This window comes from Rhinopithecus bieti, unplaced genomic scaffold (genome assembly GCF_001698545.2).
Source record: "Rhinopithecus bieti isolate Rb0 unplaced genomic scaffold, ASM169854v2 scaffold_13621, whole genome shotgun sequence".
Classification (NCBI taxonomy): Eukaryota; Metazoa; Chordata; class Mammalia; order Primates; family Cercopithecidae; genus Rhinopithecus; species Rhinopithecus bieti.
In genome coordinates this window covers 478,928-495,575 of record NW_016807522.1, presented here as the reverse complement: position 1 = coordinate 495,575, position 16,648 = coordinate 478,928, and the positions used below count along the sequence as shown (strand labels likewise).

The 16,648-nt window shown below is 51.9% G+C and overlaps 1 protein-coding gene across 3 annotated transcripts in view; it reads right to left on the bottom strand.

Moving 5' to 3' along the window:
• Positions 1-16,648, bottom strand: part of BCKDHA (branched chain keto acid dehydrogenase E1 subunit alpha) — a 31,491-nt gene that overhangs the window by 8,302 nt on the left and 6,541 nt on the right. For 2 of the 3 annotated variants that reach the window (XM_017882700.1, XM_017882701.1), the window contains exons 2-4: positions 8,969-9,148; positions 8,776-8,862; positions 2,755-2,863 (exon numbers count right to left, since the gene is read on the bottom strand). In XM_017882700.1, coding sequence (XP_017738189.1) covers positions 2,755-2,863; positions 8,776-8,862; positions 8,969-9,148 — 376 coding nt within the window. The remainder of the gene's footprint in view (positions 1-2,754; positions 2,864-8,775; positions 8,863-8,968; positions 9,149-16,648) is intronic. The other variant, XM_017882702.1, reaches the window with a different exon arrangement.

The window sequence follows — 16,648 nt, the reverse complement described above, 5'->3', positions numbered from 1 at the left end:
CTGCTCTTGCTTGACACCTGACACCTCTTTTCTTGTTGGTCTCAGAGACAGGATCTCACTCTGTCACCCAAACTGGAGTTTGGTGGTGGAAACATAGATCACTGCAGGTGTAGTCCCACCACGCCTGGCTAATTTTTTAATTTTTCAGCGATGGGGGTCTCACCATGTTGCCCAGGCTGGTATCAAACTCCTGGGCTCAAGCAATCCTCCCACCTCAGCATCCCAAAGTGCTGGGATTACAGGCGTGAGCCACCGCACCTGGCACCTGCTTCCTCTTAACACTCCTTTTCACTGGGTGCCACTCCCTGCCAGTGCCACCGCTGACACTCCACATATAGCCCTGGGAGGACAGCCAAGGGTGGGAAACAGCGAGAGCTATGTCTGGGTCAGACAGCCATGCAAGGACTCGGCTCCACTCCTTAGGAGAACATGGCCTGAGCCCATGACCTCCCCTCTGTTGACTCAGGTTCTTACCTGGCTTTTAGAGTTGACGGTAATGCCTGCCTCTCCTGCCTCACATGGATGGGGGAGGTGCCTCAATGAGGCAACACCATCGGGGCCTGCCCTAACTTCACCCAGTGTGCCCTTGCTCTGGAGTGTGGTGAGAGGAAATGACAATCTCTGAGGCTAAAGAGCACTTATAACAGCACCTTGGCTGGCTGGGCGTGGTGGCTAACGCCTGTAATCCCCAGCACTTTGGAAGGCCAAGGCAAATGAATCACTCGAGGTTAGGAGTTTGAAACCAGCCTGACCAACGTGGTAAAACCTCGTCTCTACTGAAAATACAAAAATTAGCCAGGCATGGTGGTGCATGCCTGTAATTCCAGCTACTCGGGGGGCTGAGGCAGAAGAATCACCTGAACCTGGGAGACAAGAGGCTGCAGTGAGCCAAGACTGCGCCATCGCACTCCAGCCTGGGCGACAGAGTGAGACTCCACCTCAAAAAAAAAAACAAAACCCGCCGGGCGTGGTGGCTCACGCCTGTAATCCCAGCACTTTGGGAGGCCAAGCAGGGCGGATCACAAGGTCAGGAGATTGAGACCATCCTGGCTAACACAGTGAAACCCCATCTCTACTAAAAATACAAAAAAGTTAGCCGGGTGTGGTGGCAGGCGCCTGTAGTCCCAGCTACTCGGGAGGCTGAGGCAGGAGAATGGCGTGAACCCAGGAGGCAGAGCTTGCAGTGAGCCGAGATCATGCCACTGCACTTGAGCCTGGGCGACAGAGTGAGACTCCATCTCAAAAAAAAATAAATAAAAATAAAGGAGAAGAAAAAAAGAACAGCACTCTGGTGTCAAGAGCCCAGGGGAGTGCTACCTATCATGATGAAGACCACTCTTCTCACTTCACAGATAACAGACACCATCACCAAGGCAAGTGGCCTGCCAAGTGAGGCCTAGAGTGGGTCTGACTCAACTCCTTAGCCCGCACCATGCTGCCTCTGCACGAGTCCCATTTGCAGCTGCCCAGACACCTCTGCTGACCCTCAGTGCTGGACAGTCACTCTCTCCCGTGTGGAGAGCTCAGCGGCTCCCATGATTCCCATGAGGCTTGCTCGGTCCTGCCTGGTGCCCTCACAAAAAAGACCCCTTCAGCAAAAACAGGTGCAGTGCTCAGCAGAGCTGGCGGGGCCCCAGCTTGCTCCTGGCATCTGGAAATCTCATTTTCCACATGGATGACACTCAACCTGACAAACATCACAGGGCGTTTGCCCTCCTAGAGCATGTGGGGCCAGGGGCCTGGTCCAGCTGTGAGCAGTAGACAGTCCAGGAGCAGGCCGCAAGTCATGCTGGTCCATAGGGGCTCTGGACAGCCACGTGGTCTGGCCCGGCTGAAGGGCTGTCCCAGGGTGAGGCCCCAATCATGACACCAACCCCTGCCCCTGAGCGCTCACTCTGTGCTGAGGGCACTGTGCCATCTTCCCCAAGACTCCCCTCAACAGCTGTCTTGGGAAGGGCTACCATCCCCCTTACGAATGAGGAAACAGAGGCACAGGGCAGTTAAGCAACCTGCCCCAGGCTGTGTGCAGCGTCTAAGACAAAGGGTAAGATGTGCCTTCCTGGCCCTATCAGTGCTCGCTGACACTCAGAGGGCAGTCCCTTTGCAGGGCCCCACACCAACAAGCTCCCTGGAACACCCCACTCACTGTTCCCTGAGCTCACTCCTTCGCTCCCAGGCACTCATTCCTGTTCAATGATTTTCTTCATTCCTGGTCTTTGACCCTTCCTTCCTTTCATTCATCCGGGCCTGCTGGGCCCCTCTGATCTTGCACCGCACTCAGGTCTGTCAAGGTTCTTCCACCTGCTCCTGCTCCCTGAAGGATACAGCACCTGAGGAGGGGCCAGAGGATCCCTGCACCAGGCAGACAGGGTCTCCAGCACAGACCACACCCACAGCGAGTGCCGACCTCACTGCATCCTCCCAGCGACCCTTGGATGCAGGTACCATCATAATCCCTCTTCTGGAGATTAGAAAACTGAGGCTCAGAGAAGGGAAGTAATGTGCCCGAAACCTGACAACTGGTAACAAAGGGTTAAGAGCACAGACCCTGAGCCACTACACTTCCCAGCCTTCAGAGTGGGAAGACCACCCCCTCCAGAGTCCTGACCCTGGCTTGTCTCTTTCTTGCTTGGAAAGCTCTTCTTCCAGCTCCTTAGACCTTCCTGGCACTGTGCTGCTCCTGGAAGAACACTCAGAAAGACTAAATTGTACACCTCAATGGAGACCACAGGGCCAAACCACGGACAGACGTACCTGCCTCCCGGTACTGGCCAAATACCAGGTCTGTGTTGTCCAGGGCGGCGGCACTCCCCACGTGCGTGCCCTCCTCGCCATAGTTGGTCATGTAGAAGGAGATCCGGCCCTGGGGGTGGAGGGGGGACCGGGGGCCCACACTTGGTTATGCTGGGCAATGACAGAGAGCCATCCAAACCCTACCCAGCTTCTGACACCTCCATGAATTTGCAGTCTGCCTGAAGGCCAGTCCTGGGCCAGGCCATGCTAGGGTTCCTGCCTTTATGGAGATGCTGCCAGACTGCTTAGAACTGCCAGAGGGATCGAGTTGCTGTGATAGGAGCCCAAAGGAAGCACCTTTTCCACCACGGAAGGGCATCAGCAAGGACCAATGAACAAAGATGGGTTGGGTGGAGGGTTCCAGGCAGAGGGAATGATAGACCATGAGGACCGAAGGGCTGGGATGTATAGTGGTAGGGGTGGGGAAAGATGAGGGAGAGGAAGGTGGCACCCAGATAACAAAGGGAACGATACATTGATTTTACTCTGAGAATAGTGGTAACCTGCCAACAGGTCTTCTCAAGGGAGCAATGTGGTCAGACCTGTGTTTTGGAATTGCTCTCAGGCTGCAGTGAGGAAAATGGATGGAGCCATCAAGGCTGACTGCAGCGAGCCAGGAGAGAGGGGACAGAAGCCCAGCTTGGTAGCAGGGGGAGGTGGGAGAGGAGCAGATGGATGTGTCTGAGGAAGCTGAGTTGGCTGTGCTAGGGGGCAGCAGACCCTGTCAGCTGGCCACATCAGTGCCCAGCTTCCTTCTCCCAAATCCCCTATCCTGAGCCTCGGAGACATGCGCTCAGGTTACCGGCCTCCCTTGTAGCCAGAGGTGGCCGTGCGACAGAGTTTTAGCCAGAGATTTCGGTGGAAGTCTGCTTTTGCTTTCTGGATAGAAGAGACCACTGCTGCTGGTGCCAGCCCCATCCACTCCCAACTTCTTCTTGCCTTGCAGACAGCCAAGAAGCCTGGACATGCAGCAGCCATGCTGAGAACACAAGGCCATAAGCAGAGCACGAAGACCAACTCACCAGCAACAGTGAAGCAGAGAGAGGATGCGGCTGGGTCCCAGAGTGTGCTGCTGAGCAGCGGAGCAGTTCCTAAGGAAGTATCTACAGACAGGCTAGGCGCGGTGGCTCACGCCTGTAATCCTAGTACTTTAGGAGGCCATGGCAGGTGGATCACTTGAGGTCAGGAGTTCAAGACTAGCCTGGCCAATATGGTGAAACCCCATCTCTACTAAAAATACAAAAATTACTCGGGTGTGTTGATGGGCGCCTGTAATCCCAGCTATTTGGGGGGCTGAGGCAGGAGAATCTCTTGAACCTGGGAGGTGGAGGTTGCAGTGAGCCGAGATTGTGCCACTGCACTCCAGCCTGGGCGAAAGAGGGAGATTCTGTCTCTAAATAAATAAATAAAAATAACATAAAAGAAAAGAAGTATCTATAGCTTGGTGCAGTAGCTCATACCTATAATCCTAGCATTTTGGGAGGCCGAGGCGGGCAGATCACCTGAGGTTGGGAGTTTGAGACCAGCCTGACCAACATGGAGAAACCCCATCTCCACTAAAAATACAAAATTAGCCAGGTGTGCTGGGGCATGTCTGTAATCCCAGCTACTCAGGAGGCTGAGACAGGAGACTCGCTTGAACCAGGGAGGCAGTGAGCCGAGATTGTGCCACTGCACTCCAGCCTGGGCAACAAGAGCAAAACTCCGTCTCGAAAAAAAAAAAAAAGAAAAAGAAATATCTACAGAGGGAATGAGAGGGGAGAAAGGGATAGCAAGGGGAAGGGAGGAGATGGGGATGAGATGAGGTTTCTGGTGTGGGCGAGCGGTTGGATGGTGGTGCCCTTCACTGAGAAACGGACTAGGTGAGGGAAAGGAGCACGCCTGGGAGGAAGATGTCGAGGTCAAGTTCAGACAGGATTAGTTTGCTGTGGGACATCCAGGGCGAGAAGCCAAGCAGGGCTCTGACAAGCAGTCTGGCCAGGGCTCTGAGCAGCCCTGGCATACGGATGGACATGAGATCACACAGAGCCATGTGTAAAGCGCAACAAACACAACCTGGACAGCACCTTAGGGACACGCCGGGGTCAGTGCACCTCATGGCTTGGCAGTGCCCTCCTCCATGTGTTCCCAGGCCTGGCTTTCCTGTTGCTGTGGGGGAAACTGATGAATGTGTGCTTTCTTCCAAGTGGGGAGCCAATTAAAAGTTAATGCACATTCCAGTGCCAAGTGAGTGGGCGGCGCTGAGTACTGAGGGCCTGGCAGGACTGCCCAGGTTAGCGTGGGGAGGAGCCTGCGACCAGCCTCCTGAGCATCAGGACTTGGGGCTACTGGCAGAGGCTCCTGATTGCCTTCCCAGTATCCTATTCTCCTCCTCTGTTAACAGAGGTCTCAATCTCCCGCAGGCAGCAACTGCCTGGACTAAAGGATTATTAATACATTTCTCAGTCTCCCCTGCAGCTAGGAGTGGCCCATGAAATGTATGCAGATGTTACTAGGTGGGACTACCCAGAAAGCTCTAAAAGGTGGGGATGTGTGATAACTGGGATGTGTCATGTCTGGCCTTCCACCTTCCCTCTACTTCCTGCCTAGAATGAGATGTGACGGAGAGAGCTTCAGCAACCATTCTGGCTCATGAGAGGACCTCAGAGAAGGTAGAAGCCAATGCTATGAGTGGCAGATCTAAGCAATGAAAGAAAACTGGGTATCCAATGACCTCATGGTGCCACCAGACCTGCCACCTGTTTCCAGATTTTTTTTTTTTTTTTTTTTTTTGAGACGAAGGCTCACTCTTTAGCCCAGGCCAGAATACAGTGGCATGATCTTGGCTCACTGCAACCTCTGCCTCCCAGGCTTAAGTGATTCTCCCACCTCAGCCTCCTGAGTAGCTGGGACTACAGGCATGCACCACCACGCCCGGCTATTTTATGTGTTTTTAGTAGAGATGGGGTTTTGCCATGTTGGCCAGGCTGATCTCAAACTCCTGACCTCAGGTGATCCGCCCACCTTGGCCTCCCAAAATGCTGGGATTACTATGAGCCACTGGGCCCGGCCCAGGTTTCTTTCATTCAAAAGAAGAAATTACTCATCTGTATAGGCTACTGCTTTTGTTTTTATTTGTTAGGGTTTGGGGTTTTGTGTGTGTGTGTGTGTGTGTGTGTGTGTTTTGTTTTGTTTTTGTTTTGTTTTGTTTTTGGAGTGGGAAAGAGGTCTGTAACTCACAGCTGAACATAGTCGTAACAGAAGCAGGCCACATGGTGACGAGTGTGGTGACCTTACTGAGAGCTTCCTCTGTGTCAGCCAATAGGCACAAACCCTACTTGCTGTGTCTCACAGAATTTCTACCCCTGCCCTTTAGGGTGGTTCTATCGTTAGCCTCATTCTTTAAAACAATGAGGAAAATGAGGCAAAGACAAGAAAAATCACCTGTCCAAAGTCACAGCTGTGACTGGACCCAAGCCCACTGGACTCCAAAGCCCGTGTGTGCAACTCACAGTGGGGCAGGAGGGAGCCTATGCGTGCACGGGTGGTGTGGCCTGGCTCTGAGGCTGTGGAGAGAGGAGCAGAGAGCACCAAGCCACAGGAGAACAGGCAGGCAGGGTGGCCAGGAAGGGCTGGACTTGCTCCTATGGGCGCTGGATGCCCAGGGAAGTTTCTGGGCAGGGTGAAGACACTACCCTAACTCGGCGAACCCATGCATAGGATTCCTGTGAATGAGAAAGTCTGGGAGTGGGCTGCCTGCCTGAATCCAAGCAGTGTCCACAACAGGGTCACCTGGGCACTTGACACAAATGCAAATTCCCAAGCCTGGGAGAGGTCCTGACCCCACGAGAGTGGCGGACATCCAAGGGCCTGCCTGCCCAACAAGCTTCCCACTTTTCCCAGAGGAACCCCCAGCCCCGCCCTCCATCTCTGTGGCCTGGGAGATGGACTGTACTCCTCTTCTCCCTCAGTTCCTGGGGAGGCACATAGCCTGGGCTTGGCCAGTCACAGTTATTGGTTCATGACAGGGTCTATGACCAAAGCTTGGCCAATGAGTGCCAGCTCTGGGCCTTGTACTGAACTGTCAAAGACGATTCTCTTTCCACTGCTAAGTGGAAAGGCTAATAATTGCAAGATGGATAGGGGCATCATAAATAAGAAGAAGCTAATATTAAGTGGTAGCTAAATGCCAGTTTTGCTGTTCCTAAGGCCATTACATATGCCACCATCAACCCTCATGCCAAACTCATGAGGCAGGTGCAGATAAGAAAACTGTTGGCCGGGCGCGGTGGCTCAAGCCTGTAATCCCAGCACTTTGGGAGGCCGAGACGGGCGGATCACGAGGTCAGGAGATCAAGACCATCCTGGCTAACATGGTGAAACCCTGTCTCTACTAAAATACAAAAAACTAGCCGGGCGAGGTGGCGGGCGCCTGTAGTCCCAGCTACTCAGGAGGCTGAGGCAGGAGAATGGCGTGAACCCGGGAGGCGGAGCTTGCAGTGAGCCGAGATTGAGCCACTGCACTCCAGTCTGGGCGACAGAGCGAGACTCTGCCTCAAAAAAAAAAAAAAAGAAAACTGAAGCACTGGCTGGGCGCAATGGTACTTTGGGAAGTGGCAAGGTGGGAGGCTCACTTGAGCCCAGGAGTTCAAGACCAGCCTGGGCAACAAAGCAAGATCCCATCTCTACAAAAAATTAAAAACATTAGCCAGGGATGGTGGTCCATGCCTATAGTTTCAGCTGTTAGGGAGGCCAAGGCAGGAGGATCGCTTGAGACCAAGAGGTCACGGCTATAGTGAGCTACAAGTGCACCACCACACAACAGTCTGGGAGACAGAGTAAGACCCCGTAAAAACTAATAAAATAAAATGAAATAAATAAAATAAACTAGGCCGGGTGCAGTGGCTTATGCCTGTAATCCCAGTACTTTGGAAGGCTGGGGCAGGCAGATCACCTGAGGTCAGGAGTTTTGAGGCCAGCCTGGCCAACATGGCAAAACCCCATCTCTACTAAAAATACAAAAATTAGCTGGGTGTGGTGGTGGGTGCCAGCTACTCAAGAGGCTGAGGCGGGAGAATGGCTTCAACCCAGGAGGCAGGGGTTGCAGTGAGCCAAGCTCGTGCCACTGCACTCCAGCCTGGGCAACACAGCTAGACTCTGTCTCAAAAAATAAAATAAAATAAAATAAATAAAAATAAACAAAATAAAATAAAATAAATAAAATAAATAAATACAATTTAAAAAATAAATAAAATAAAACAGAAAACTGAAGCACTGAAGTTTTAAACAACTTTTCCAAGACCACAGAGCTAGAAAGGGGCAGAACTAGGACTTCAGTCTTGCAGACTTGCTTCAGAGCCTGTACCCTACACCCTTTCTCTCTGCCTACCTACTCTGCATGAGCCAGGAGCTGCCAGAGCCTACCACCACCTGAAGAGGAAGAAAGCCAAGGCAAAGGAGAACAGAGCAAGAGAAGGTCTAATGACAGCTTTTGAGCCCCCTGGATCCAGCTGTGCCCCAGAAGAGGACCCTCTGGATGTATGGTAATTGGGAGTCAATAACTTCCCTCTTTGTTGACTCTGGCTTGACTGGATCCTTGTCCCCTGATACTAGGATTTATCAGGGGATCATAGCACATTCCACATGGGCCTAGGGTGGTCCCCTGGAGCACTCCAGGAAGCACTGGGGACCCACCCTGTTTCTCAGGACCGTGTGTTTCCAAGAGGAGGGGCTGTCAGGCCTTCTCCCTGCCCTCTCCCCACACAGGCAAGCCCCCAGCCAGGCACACAGTAGGTGTTTTTTAGTGATCAGGTCCATCCTTCTGCCCTAGGGCAGGACTGCTCTCACACTTTTCCTCCAGAGTCCTGAGAGAACGCTCAGAACTCTATGAAACTCCCCCCCAAAAAAGAATCTCTCCTCCTTGAGAGCCATCCTTTGGCCCAAACACAGGTAGGGGACCTCAGGTCATTCCAGCCCCCTGTCCCCAGGCCTGTCCCCACGCACCTGCCGCTGAGACTCATAGAGGATGCGGTCCATGGTGTTAAGCAGTGTCATGCTCTTGTAGAGCTTCAGCACCTTCTCCTTTGGCAGCTGCGGGTGGAGGCACAGACAGACGTGGGGCGGTTGGGACCAGAGAGGAGACAGGCAAGGGGCCTGGGCATGGGGGGCATGGGAAGTGGGGAAGGTCGCCTCTCACATGGGGGTCCTCGCTGGGGTTGATGATCTGGCCTTGCCGGTCCATGACACGGTAGATGGGGATTCCAGAGATAACATTGGGCTGGATGAATTCCAACTTGTCTATAAACTCAGCCGAGGCCCCTGGGAACTGGGGCTTGTCATCCAGAGATGAGAACTGCTGCTGCTGCCTGTGCGGGTGCTGGGGGAGAGAGCAAAGGAGACCACCTACATCAGAAGCAGCACCCAGGTTCAGCTGGCTCAACCCTGGCGGCAGGCAGGCGGCATGGTGGTTGAGCACATGGCCCCAGTGAACTCTGGGGCCTGACTCACAGGATCTGAGGCCCAACTCCAATACTTTCTCACTGCGACACCTTGGGTAACTGACTAACTGACTACAACTTCTGTGTCTCAGTTTCCCCACCTGAAAAACTGGGATGAAAACAGTAACACCTATCCCATAGAACTGTTGTGAGATTAAATGACTCAATAAAGTGACTGGAAAGTCAAGAACTGGTACATATTACTATTCTCATTACCATAGGCCCAAACTCTTCATCCTGGCATTCAAGGCCTCCCCATTCTGGCCACAGATGCCCTCTCCTCTCTCTCTCCCACTGTGATGACAGACACACACGCCCACTGCAGGATGCCCTCTAGGCATCCAGACAGGCTCTCTTCTGACCCCTATACCATACACCAGTGAAACTACTCAGGACAGAGCTTAAGTCTTTGAACTCTTAAGAGTCAGACTGCCTAGGTTCAAATCCCTTACTGGCTTTGGGAGGCCGAGGCAGGCGAATCACTTGAGGTCAGGAGTTCGAGATCAACGTGGCCAACATGGCGAAACCCTGTACCCACTACAAATAGAAAAATTAGCCGGATGTGGTTGCACATGCCTGTAGTCCCAGCTACTCAGGAGGCTGAGGCAGGAGAATCACTTGAACCCGGGAGGCGGGGGGTTGCAGTGAGCCGAGATTGCGCCACAGCACTCTAGTCTGATGACAGTGAGACTCCATCTCAAAAAAAAAAAAAAATCCCTTAGTGGGTGATACGGCAAAGTAACTTCCCTCTTCATGTGTCCTCTTCCTTGTCTATAAAAATTGAGAATCCCTCATGGAAATGAGAGGCTTAAACAAGATCATGTGAATAAAATGTTCAGCAAAGTATCTGTAAGCCACATAACAAATGCTCAAAACAATCTTAGCTATTCTCATTTCTCCCTCTCATCTCTGCTTGCTTCATGAGAAGGTCTCTTTCCCTATTGCCTGGCAAACTGCTACACACGCTTCAGTGTCCACTCTACTCTGGTCCCAGCTCCCTCTGCAAGCCGAGACTGACTCATTCAACAAATATTGAAGCACCTGACATGTTCCAAGCCGTGTGCTGGGTTCTGGGGACCTAAGAGAGGCAAGATATCTGTCCTTGCTGCCTAGCAGGGAGGGCGGATGCTGAACAAGTAACGATGACAGTGGTTCATATTATCCTACAGCAGAAGAGATGGAAGGTAAGGCTTCCCTGGGGAAGTGATGTTAGAGCTGAAACATGAGGGATAACCAGGAGGCAGCGAAAGCGCATTCCAGGCAAGGGGATCAGAACATGCAAAAGACAAAAGTGGCCAGGCACAGTGGCTCACGCCTGTAACCCCAATACTTCAGGAGGTCGAGACCAGCCTGGTCAACATGGTGAAACCCCACATCTACCAACAATACAAAAATTAGCTGGGCGGGCTTGCGCACACCTGTAATCCCAACTACTCAAGAGGTTGAGGCAGGAGAATCACTTGAATCTGGGAGGCAGAGGTTGCAGTAAGCCCAGATCGCACCACCACATCCCAGCCTGGGCAACAGAGACCCTGCGACATACACAAAAAAAGACAAAAGGCGAGGAATAGTGTATCCTTCATGGAAGACAGAAGGAGCTCAGGGCCTGGCAAGGTGGCTCACATCTGTAATCCCAACACTTTGGGCTCAAGGATTACTTGAGCCCAGGAGTTCAAGACAGGCCTGAAATCATATCTCTACAAAAAAATTTTAAAATTATCCAGGCATGGTAACATACACCTGTAGTTCCAGCTGCTTGGAAGGCTGAGGTGGAAGACTCGCTTGAGCCCAGGAGGTGAAGGCTGCAGTAAGCCTTGATCACACCACTGCACTCCAGCCTGGGCAACAGAGCAAGATGCTGTCTCAAACAAAAGAAAAGTTCAGAGGGGCTGGAGGAGTCCTGCAAGGACATCACACCTCCTCAGGTCAGATGAGGAGTGGCTGAGAAAGTCCAGGGGACCTGTGAGAAGCCTATAAATGCTCAAAGGGATATGAACTCACTGGGACTTAGTTCTGGAGCTAGGCAGCCTAGAACTTGCCAAGGCGTTGCAACAGCTCCCCCTTATGAAGCACCTGTTGTAAACCAGCTAAGCCTGGCACGCGCAAGACTACTGACTCCCCGGGGAATTTGTGAGGGGGATTATCTACCATTGCCCTTGAATAGATGAGGAAACGGAGGCCTGGGGAGGTAAAATAACCTGTACCAGACCACAAATTTGAAAAAAAAAAAAAAAAAAAAAATTGGGCTGGGCACAGTGGCTTACGCCTGTAATCCTAGCACTTTGGAAGGCCAAGGCAGGAGGATCACATGAGCTCAGGAGTTTGAGACCTCCTTGGGCAACAGTGAGAAACCTGGTCTCTACAAAAAAAATACAAACATTAGAAAGATGTGGTGACACACACCTGTGGTCCCAGCTACTTGGGAGGCTGAGGCAGGAGGACTGCTTGAACCTGGAAGGATGAGGCTGTAGTGAGCTGAGATTGTGCCACTGCACTCCAGCCTGGGGGACAAAGTGAGACCCTGTCTCAAAAAAAAAAAAAAAAAATTACATCAGGACTGGGCTTCTAACCGGGCAACGCTGAGATTCAGGCTCATAGACGTCCATGCTCCTCACCCCAACTACCCCTGCAGCCTGATTTTCAAATATCTGCAACTTTTCTTCCCACTACTCCCAGGATTCCTCCGAGGTCAGTAATGGTGGCTTCACTTCCCACAGACATTAAAGAAGGGCGGGGTTTGCCATGAGCTGGATCTCACACATGGGTGCTCAAATGTGTTCCTCCATCTTCCTTTAACTGCAGTGAACAAGCCGTCAACAGTTCCAGCGGGGTAGCATGTTCAGTGTGTATTTGCATTTGTAGTTGTGAGGAAATTACACTCCCAATGGCAGGGCAGATTCAGGCCTGGCAATGTCACCGTAGGCCTCCCCTTGTGAGGAGGAAGCAGCCGGCCTCTTGCAGCACACCGCTTCCCCCTTCTGAGTACCCAGCACAGCCAGCCACTGACTTAGAAGATTCTTCTGTTTCGTGTCTCTCTCCCACACACACCACAATCCCAGGAAGGCAGAGACAGCGTCCAGGTTGCCTTCACAGCAGGCACTCGAGGGAATTCCTGAGTGAATGCATGAATGGGCGGTTAAGATCCCTGGCTCTGGAGTTCTACTGCCCTGGGTTCCAATTTCTTAGCTCATTGTGTGGCTCTCTGCAAAAACACTTCATCTCTCTGAATTTCCTCATCTATAAGAAGGCTGCAGAACCGATCTGGGATGTATTACATACTCAAAACTTGGTAAGAGAGAGAAAAACAAAACCTAGGAAGGTGAGAAGTGGGAGAAAGGGAAGTGACTACACTTTATGAGGATGGGGAAAAGAGGAGCTGGGAAGAACTAATTGCACCTTAAAGTGGATTTTAAAATCAAACTGTGGCAATGTGCAGCGGCTCATGCCTGTAATCCCAGTACTTTGGGAGGCTGAGGTAGGAGGATCACTTAAGGCCAGGGGTTCGAGACCAGCCTAGGCAAAACCCCTGTCTCTGAAAAATTGTAAAATCAGCCAGGAAGGCTGGGCATGGTGGCTCACGCCTATAATCTCAGCACCTTGGGAGGCCACGGAGGGCCCATCACCTGAGGTCAGGAGGTCGAGACCAGCCTGGCCAACGTGGTGAAACCCTGTCTCTACTAAAAATACAAACAACAGCCGTGCATGATGGTAGGTGCCTGTAATCCCAGCTACTTGGGAGGCTGAGGCAGGAGAATGGCTTGAACCTGAGAGGCAGAGGTTACAGTGATCCGAGATGGCGCCATTGCACTCCAGCCTGGGTGACAAGAGTAAGACTCTATCTAAAAATAAATAAATAAATAAATAATAAATAAAATAAAATTAGCTGGAAATGGTGGCATGTAGTCCAGATACTGGAGTTGCAGGAGCCTGAGGTGAGAGGATGGCTTGAGCCCAGAAGGTCAAGGCTGCAGTGAGCCATGACTGCACCAGTACACTCCAGCCTGGGCAACAAAGTGATACCCTGTCTCAGAGAACAATAAAACCAAACTATGGCACCAGCAGATACTCCAGAGACGGAGACTGAGGCACAGGGGAGACGGCATGCTGATGGAAGAGGACCGAAGGCTGAAGTCTTCAGACGGGCACTAAGAGGGGAGGCCAGAGTCTGACAACAAACCAGGGTGTCAGGGCAGGACTGTCAGCCTCTAGAGGCTGGACAGCTATCTTCATGGCACCCCAGTGTGCTCCATATACTGGAGCTGGGCCTTGGCTGTACCCTCCTCCCCTTTTTGCTGGGTTGGTGGAGATGACGGTAGTCCCCAGCCCCAGGGTTGCTGCACCAATTCAGTGAGCTATGCAAAGGGCTCCGCACCGCCCTGGTCCTGAGGAAATGCTCCATAATGGGAGTGGGTGGTCAGATGCCTGCAGAGGAAGGATGTGACTCCACCCATCCATTCTTCTAGTTTTTGGTAGGGGATGGGGGTAGTCTGTCCTGGTGGCCCAGTGATTTACAATGGCAGAGGCTGTACAGATTTACACAAAGCTTCATGCCATGTCCTCTCCCACCACGCAGGAAAGCACAACCTGCCCGCCCTGGATGGTCTGGTCTGCCCAGGAAGTACTGGGGTGGCCCTGGTGGAGTCATTTGAAGGCACCATGGCTAAGCGCATGGACTCTTAACTGAGCAGACCGCTGCCTGATTGTGTGACTTACGCTCCCTGAGCCAAGAGCAGTGGCAGACGCCTGTAATTCTAGCTACTGTGGAGGCTGAGGCAAGAGGATCACTTGAGTCCAGGAGTTCGAGGCCAGCCTGGGAAACATAGTGAGACCTCATCTCTACAAAACAATTAAATAAATAAATAAATAAATAAATAAATAAATAAATAAAATTTAAGGCCGGGTGTGGTGGTTCACGCTTGTAATACCAGCACTTTGGGAGGCCAAGGGGGAGTGGATCGCTTGAGCCCAGGAGTACAAGACCAGCCTGGATTAACACGGCAAGACCCCATCCCTACGAAAAATTAGCTGGGCATGGTGGTGCACACCTGCACTCCCCAACTACTCGAGGGGCTGAGGTGGGAGGATCCCTGAAGCCCAAGAGGCTGCAGTGAGCCAAGATCACGCCACTGCACTCCAGCCTGGGTGACAAGGTAAGAACTGTCTCAAGGAAAAAAAAAAAGAAAATTGTTTTTAAAGAAAAACTCCCAGAGCCTCAGTTTCCTCCTGTGTACACCGAGGGTGGTATAAGTACTTACCTCACGGGTTGTCGTGAGGATTAACTGAGGTGACCTGTGTGGACTGCTCAGCCCAGTGCCTGGCACATAACGAGTGTTTCATAAACACGAGTAGCGAATAAGTATTTCTCATGATTGTTCTTGTTAAACAGATACTGAACATTTGCTCCAAATCATGCCCTGAACTGAGGGCTGGAGACAGGGAGGGATGAATGACAAACACTGAACACACAAGTTACAATCAAGAGGTGATCTTACTCACATTGCTTCACCTGAGTAGCCTAAAAAAATAAGTAAGTGTCAAGTTGACAGATAAGCCAAATGAAAATAAAGAAATAATATGGCTGGATGCGGTAGCTCACGCCTTTAATCCCAGCACTTTGGGAGGCTGAGGCAGGTGGATCACTTAAGATCAGGAGTTCGTGACCAGCCTATCAGGCTGATCACGATGGTGAAACCCTATCTCTACTAAAAATACAAAAATTAGCCAGTTGTGGTGGCATGCACCTGTAGTCCCAGCTACTCAGGAGGCTGAGGCAGGAGAATCGCTTGGGCCTGGGAGGTGGAGGTTGCAGTGAGCCCAGATCGCGCCACTGCACTCCAGCCTGGGTGACAGAGTGAGACTCCATCTCAAATAAATAAATAAATAATGAAATTTTGGCCAGGCACAGTGGCTCACGCTAATCTCAATACTTTGGGAGGCCAGGGCAGGCAGTTCGCTTGAAGCCAGGAGTTCAAGATCAGCCTGGCCAACATGGCGAAACCCTATCTCTACTAAAGACACAAAAATTAGCCAGGCATGGTGAGGCATGTCTGCAGTCCCAGCTACTCGGGAGACTGAGGCACGAGAATCGCTTGAGCTGAGGAGGCAGAGGTTGCAGTGAGCCAAGATCGCCCCACTGCACTCCAGCCTGGGCGACAACAGAGCAAGACTCTGTCTCAAAACAATAACAGCAGCAGCAAATAAATAAGTAAATACATACATACATACAACATTTTAAAATTAAAAAAAAGATTTCAAAGGAGGATTTCAGAGATTTCAGAGGAGGCAAGACGTACAGTGGTTACCCACGTGGGAGGTAGGATGAGGGCCTCCAGGGCTAAACTGCCGGTGCCTGAATCGGGTTCTGGCTCTTTCCAGTCACGTGGCCTTGGACAGGAGCCAGTCTCTGTGGACCTGCGTGCCCTCGTGGAGATGGCATCCACCTCACAGGCTGGTGGAGAGGTGGGGAAAGTACCTGCCGCAGCTCTGGCAGGAATGCTCACCAGCTAGCATCAGCGAGTACCCCTCCAGGAAGCACCAGCATCAGATGGCACACCAGGGAAAGCTTCCTAGAGAAGGGCGAGTTGAGCCGAGGGGTCACAGCATCTCAGTCCTAGGCAACAACAAAGGCTCCAAGGCAAGAGAAGAAAGCCTGGCAGCCTGCGACCCTGAAGACTGGCATGGCTGCTACGGGTCAGAGAATAACTACATGCCAAGGTGCCACTCAAAGCACTTTATTTATACCTATGTGCTCACTGAACCCAGAAGGTATCCAGGCAGGGCAGGCACTGTTATCACAACTCCATCAAAGACAGGTGGTAGGTGAGGCTCCGAAGGGCTAAGCGACTTGTTCAGGTCCAGTGCATGCAAGGCTTTGTGGATGGTGCCAGTTAACTCCAAGTCCTCCGTATCGAGGGTAGCTAAGGCCATCCAAACCCACTCTCTCCAGAGCTCAAAGGCACTCTGCCCTAAAACAGAGTAAAGAGTTGAGCCCCCCTTCCCAGGATATCTCATGAGAAGGGAAAGGCGTGCAGATTAGGCAGGTGCCACTGTCCCTGTTTCACAGACAGAGACCTGGTGTTTGGGGTCTGGAACGCTTCCCTGAGGAAGTGTCATGTCAGCCACCATCTGAAGGACCTCATACCTACAAAGGCCTCCAGGCGGGAGGAGGCACATTCAAGGAAGGGAAAGATGGCCAGGGGGACTGAAGTGGAAAGAGGGAAAGACAAGAAAAATCACCTGCCTGGCCACATGTGGTGGCTCACACCTGTAATCCCAGCACTTTGGGAGGCCAAGGCGGGTGGATCAGTTGAGGTCAGGAGTTCGAGACCAGCCTGGCCAACATGGCGAAACCGTGTCTCTATTATTATTATTATTATTAT